At 49.0% G+C, this 5,771-nt stretch overlaps 1 protein-coding gene and 2 long non-coding RNA genes across 4 annotated transcripts in view; 2 read left to right on the forward strand and 1 right to left on the reverse strand.

Moving 5' to 3' along the window:
- Positions 1–1,976: 1,976 nt before the first annotated feature.
- Positions 1,977–3,807, forward strand: LOC119352904 (probable inorganic phosphate transporter 1-4). Its single transcript, XM_037619496.1, has one exon. It carries the CDS (start codon positions 2,006–2,008, stop codon positions 3,638–3,640), a length of 1,635 nt encoding a protein of 544 aa, XP_037475393.1. The 5' UTR covers positions 1,977–2,005; the 3' UTR covers positions 3,641–3,807.
- A 113-nt stretch (positions 3,808–3,920) lies between these two features.
- Positions 3,921–5,771, reverse strand: part of LOC119352906 — a 5,609-nt gene continuing 3,758 nt past the window's right edge. The window contains exons 3-4 of one of the 2 annotated variants that reach the window (XR_005170265.1): positions 4,600–4,695; positions 3,921–4,417 (exon numbers count right to left, since the gene is read on the reverse strand). This is a non-coding gene — a long non-coding RNA (uncharacterized LOC119352906). Of the gene's footprint in view, positions 4,418–4,488; positions 4,696–5,771 lie in introns of those variants that run through there. The other variant, XR_005170264.1, reaches the window with a different exon arrangement.
- The window catches only part of LOC119352905, a 3,678-nt gene continuing 2,843 nt past the window's right edge, over positions 4,937–5,771 (forward strand). Inside the window, exon 1 of the long non-coding RNA XR_005170263.1 lies at positions 4,937–5,190. This is a non-coding gene — a long non-coding RNA (uncharacterized LOC119352905). The remainder of the gene's footprint in view (positions 5,191–5,771) is intronic.

Genomic DNA, 5,771 nt, shown 5'->3' on the forward strand with positions numbered 1-5,771 from the left:
GGGAGTATACCGGATGGTACAACAATGTAACATGCCAAAGTGAATGCATGAAAAAAATAATGAAAAATATGCAAAATAGATGTGCCACAGAAATGAAATTGTATAAAAAAATTATGAAAATAACACCTTTAGAACTCGGCCCAACCATGGAAGATAATTTAACAAAATGATATGGAAACTTATTTCAAGACTCCAAAATGATATGAACACAGCCCTACCTTGTCCTAAGGGGTCATCCGTCAATGGATATATTCGCTCTTTTGACCAAAATCACCATATTAACGGTTATTATGCCGATGGAGCCAATATGGCAACTTTGTTAAGTTGCTTTTAGGTTGCACACTTGCAAAAAACATGCAATTGCATGCGTCCAGCTCATGTACTGGAGGCGGTATTTTTTGAAGAAACGCAAACGTACTAGGAACCTTAACACCAGCGTAAGCAAGAAGACACTGAGCAACAAAACGTGAACAAATATACTCCGGCTAGTCACTGTCCCAGAAGTAAGAACGAACAGGCCAGAGGATGACTTTCGAGACTGACGACTTTGACTCTTCGATTCCATGTCAATCTGGCAGGGAATATGCCTCCCGGAGCCCAGAAAATGCCTTTTTCTCAGCTGATAGTTTAGTACTGTATCTAGTCAAGTCTTTGCTTCTACTATGCGTCCATGCATGACTCACACACATTGATCATTTTAGTGAAGTTTCCAGACCACAACCACATAAAGTTTGAAGGTGGATGATCTGCCTTGTGAACAACATACCGACAGTATTTGTGGCTGTATTTGTTTTTTACCGCAAGGCACATTAATTAAGACAACCTGACAATTGGCAGATTAATTACAAAAAACTGGGCTAAAACCAATACAACCACGAAAACCGTGAAGGAACACGGAAAGCTCGGGCACAGCTCGTCGACCTAGCACACGAGAGATATACCATGCATGCCGTTGATGAGATGATGGCCGAGGTAGCAGACAATCATCTCGTAAGTCACTCCTCCCTGAGCAAGCGACATTGCCACTAGCAACCACCCCCTCACGACAATAGCCGCGCGAAGCCAAACTAAGAACAGCCAAATGACGAGCCTCCACGTGCACGGAGGTTTGTTGGCGGAAATGGTGATCCGCGTGCCAATCTTAGTCAATTAGCAGGTGAGACAAGGAACCGAGACAGCGTTAGCAAGCAGAGGCAAAGCTGCTATTTGGTGCATCGCTGGTCCCTTGACAGAGAATTTTATTTTCTTTACGGTTAGCTGGGACTTCACTCAAGTTGAGGTATAGTTTCTCAAGTCTCAGCAGCAAATTAAACTGAGACACGTGGAATATCCATCGAAGAATACACACGTTTCAAAACGAGGAAGATGCACCCTCCTGGCCTGTATATATATGCCACCCAAGCGCTTCTCTCGCCGATTGATGTATTCAGTTCTTCAGTGTTTGCTACTGCCTAGGAAACAAAGGTCAGGGAAACCGGGTAGCATCAGGTATGTAGCTATTTATTGGCTTTTGCTGTCTTTTTTCGTTATTATGTTTCCATTTTCTGCTCCATATATGCATGCATGATCCTCACATGCATACTACTGGTTTTCCATCTACCCAACTCAAATATTGGTCTGAATTTTAGTTTGAGTTTTCTTGCCAAAAACGACCCAGATATATTATGAAGTTCATCAAAACTACAAAGCACCAAAAACATAATAAGAATTGCGACTACGGCATGACCGCTTTCATCACAATAACGAGCCGCCGGCGTTTGCTGTCACTGAGGCAGACCATGTCGATAACAGCCGAGAAATTTTCGTGCATGCGCCCTCCTAAGCACGAGCGCCATGAAAGCTGGAGAAGTTCGATCAACGTTAACGAGTGTGTCATTGTCCAGAACTCCAGATGCTTATGTGATAACCTTCGAAAATCGAGTGATCTGACATTGACATCTCAGGTAGTCACGAGCCTACACGTACATACGTGCCTCGGGCCTTTGACAAGCACGAGCCACACGCCATGGCTCGAGAGCTCAAGGTGCTCGGCGCGCTGGACGCCGCCAAGACGCAGTGGTACCACTTCACGGCCATCGTGATCGCGGGCATGGGCTTCTTCACCGACGCCTACGACCTCTTCTCCATCTCCCTCATCACCAAGCTCCTGGGCCGAATCTACTACTTCGACCCGAGCTCAGCCGCGCCGGGCTCGCTCCCGCCCAACGTCTCCGCCGCCGTCAACGGCGTCGCCTTCTGTGGCACTCTCGCCGGGCAGCTCTTCTTCGGCTGGCTCGGCGACAAGATGGGCCGGAAGAAGGTCTACGGCATGACGCTCATGATCATGGTGCTCTGCTGCATCGCCTCCGGCCTCTCCTTCGGGTCCAGCGCCCACGGCGTCATGGCCACCCTCTGCTTCTTCCGCTTCTGGCTCGGCTTTGGCATCGGCGGCGACTACCCGCTCTCCGCCAGCATCATGTCTGAGTACGCCAACAAGCGCACCCGTGGTGCCTTCATCGCCGCCGTATTCGCCATGCAGGGGTTCGGCAACCTCACCTGCGGCGTCGTTGCGATCATCGTCTCGGCTGCATTCAAGGAGCGGTTCGACGCGCCCGCGTACAGGGACGACCGGGCCGGCTCCACCGTGCCGCAGGCCGACTACGTGTGGCGCATCGTCCTCATGTTCGGCGCCGTCCCGGCGCTCCTCACCTACTACTGGCGCATGAAGATGCCCGAGACGGCGCGCTACACCGCGCTCGTGGCCAAGAACGCAAAGCTGGCCACGTCCGACATGGCGCGGGTGCTCAACGTGGAACTCGTCTCCGACGAGGCGGAGCAGCCAGTGCCCGTCGGACACGGTGACCGCGAGCAGTTCGGGCTCTTCTCCAAGGAGTTCGCTCGGCGCCACGGCCGGCACCTGCTGGGCACGACGGTGTGCTGGTTCGTCCTCGACATCGCCTTCTACTCGCAGAACCTGTTCCAGAAGGACATCTACACGGCGGTGGAGTGGCTGCCCAGGGCGGACACCATGAACGCGCTGCAGGAGATGTTCAAGATCTCGCGCGCGCAGACGCTGGTCGCGCTGTGCGGCACCATCCCAGGGTACTGGTTCACGGTGTTCCTCATCGACGTCGTCGGCCGCTTCGCCATCCAGCTCGGCGGCTTCTTCTTCATGACGGCGTTCATGCTGGGGCTCGCCGTGCCGTACCACCACTGGACGACCCCCGGGAACCATGTGGGCTTCGTCGTCATGTTCTCGCTCACCTTCTTCTTCGCCAACTTCGGGCCCAACTCCACCACCTTCATCGTGCCGGCAGAGATCTTCCCGGCACGGCTGCGGTCGACGTGCCACGGCATCTCGGCGGCTGCCGGGAAGGCGGGCGCCATTGTGGGGTCGTTCGGATTCCTGTATGCTGCCCAGAGCACTGATTCCACGAAGACGGACGCCGGGTACCCGCCTGGCATCGGCGTCCGTAACTCGTTGTTCGTGCTCGCCGGGTGCAACGTGGTCGGGTGTCTGTTCACGTTCCTCGTGCCGGAGCCCAACGGGAAGTCGCTGGAGGAGCTCTCAGGCGAGATCGAGGAGGATGACATGCCCGAAGACACGCCATCTGCAGCAGCCCGGGAAGAGAGGAGCACGCCGGCACCCGCGGCTTCATAGATGGCTTGATAGAAGTTACAATAATGGAATATGTATGCGTTACCACTGCTAATAGGTGTACTCTTCGGAGTCAATTACACTGGTGGTGCCGGCGTGTAAAATAATAGGTGTACCTTCGTTTTGTTTTATTTACTTTGCATACTAGATAATACTGGGCACTTAGTTGACGTTAAGGATTTTTTTATAAATGAAAGAACGAAATGCCAAACTGGTATTGAGAATTCGAGAACAACAATGTGACAAAAGAGTAAGTATGCATAGGCAGTAGAGTAGGTTTTCGTAAACAATGAATAGGGTGTATTGCAAGTAGATAAGTACATGATATTTATACATTTATAAAGATAAAAGCTAAAACAGATGTACACCTTTCTTCCTTCGATAGACTGTGAGAGATTTCCAATTTTCATATGAAATAAGAGTGCTAGATTGTCAGTTTTATAAAATTTTGATTTGATATTAGCCAGTCAAGTAAGCGTTTTTTTGGGTGTGAATTGATCAACGGAAGATTGAACCGATGAATGATGCAAATAGCTGTTTTAAATTGAATACGCTAGCAGTAGCAGGCAACCTTATATGAAGATAAAAAGGGGGTTCTCTAAGGTGAGTAACTAACATAATGTGACAAAACTGAAAAAGGGGTCACCCTTAGTGGATGCCAGAACGCATCTTCTGATTAGTACAATGGTTCTTCTCCTACATGAAAGGATTAACTGACAGGTGATTTAGTATCATATCTACTCAAATGAAATTGCTTTGTCCGACCGAGTCCGTGTGAACCTATATTAAGATTAAACTTTGAGAACATTCCATGTCTATAAATAAACCTCAAGAACAAATAATATTATCATAATGAAATATGGTGCTGGAGGAGTACAAAATTGTTACTATCGAAAATCAGCGACGGTGCAGAGAACATGATATATTATATTCCAAACGGGATGCTGCAACCACATACATACCAGAAGAATCAAATTAAGAATCCTCCATGGCTGCGACAAAGTTGAAAGTAAAAGAGATGAAGTAAGGAGACACCATCCACCAAGAAAGGTCCAAACCTGAAATGAATGAATGATGTCTATTAGAATGGCCACGCATGTTAATAAATCAACGGATTTGCTATTTTACAGCCGAGTGTTTTGCAATCCATCATCATTCGAATTGTTGTCCGTCCGTTTTTGCACGGAGATTCGCGCTGGTTTTGTTTTCTGTTCGGGTTTATTTCCAGGTCCGTTTTTTTTTACCGGGCGCGGTTTTCTGTCTGCCCGTTATCGCTGGCCCGTCTCTGTTCGGTTTTTGTCTCGCTTGAATTTGGGAGACTATCTTTTCCCGTTTCCCCACTCTGGACGCTCTATTTCGATAAGCTCGAGGGCGAGCTCGAGCGGCGCAGCATAGCAGGCTATTCTCCCCGTCCATGGCGATTCTCGCCGCTCGATTTTGATTTCTTTTCCCTTTCTCTTTGATCTCCAGTGTCGCGGTTGGTTGCTCCTCTCTCCCGCTCTCTTCCGCTCTCTGCCCGTGTGCTTTTTGCTTCCGTCTGGTTCCAGATCTAGGTGAGTTCATGTCGTCCCTGTCGTCGTGCCCCTATCGTCTCGCGCACTGTTGTAGTTGTAGACGCATGATGTTGTTGACTCCCTGCTGGAGGTCGAGATGCCTGATTTGTCTGTGCCGTGCTTGTAGTTGTAGATGCATGATTTTTGTTGACTCCTTGCCGAAGCTGGAGATGCGTGATTTGTATGTCTTCCCGAGCACCTGTTTTGTAGTTGGAGATGCATAATAGATGCATGATTTTATGGTTGACCCCCTGCTAAAGGTGGAGGTGTGTGATTTGTGCGCCTCCCCGCGCCGCTAATATAGTTGTAGATGCGGTGGTTGTTTTCATGTCTCCTGTCCTCGGGTTGTTGTAGTTTGGGGGATTGTGTAGATGTGACCCCCCTGTAGGTGCGTGATTCCACGGATTTTTGTGTTCTGGTCTATTATGTCCCGATGATTGCTGCTGTATGCAGCTGTGTAGCTTGCTTTTGTGCCTATACAGAGTTAGGTTTTTCTCATGCTGATGTGTAATTGACCTCAGATGTTTTGTATGATGTTTTGAGTTCAAGCAAGCATGTATTTTTTTAGTTTAATTTCAGTG

The sequence above is a fragment of the Triticum dicoccoides genome, chromosome 2A, assembly GCF_002162155.2.
Source record: "Triticum dicoccoides isolate Atlit2015 ecotype Zavitan chromosome 2A, WEW_v2.0, whole genome shotgun sequence".
Lineage (NCBI taxonomy): Eukaryota > Viridiplantae > Streptophyta > Magnoliopsida > Poales > Poaceae > Triticum > Triticum dicoccoides.

Bases quoted from the DNA above. Each gene is read 5' to 3' on its own strand.
- LOC119352904 (XM_037619496.1), top strand. From the start codon at position 2,006: ATGGCTCGAGAGCTCAAGGTGCTCGGCGCGCTGGACGCCGCCAAGACG.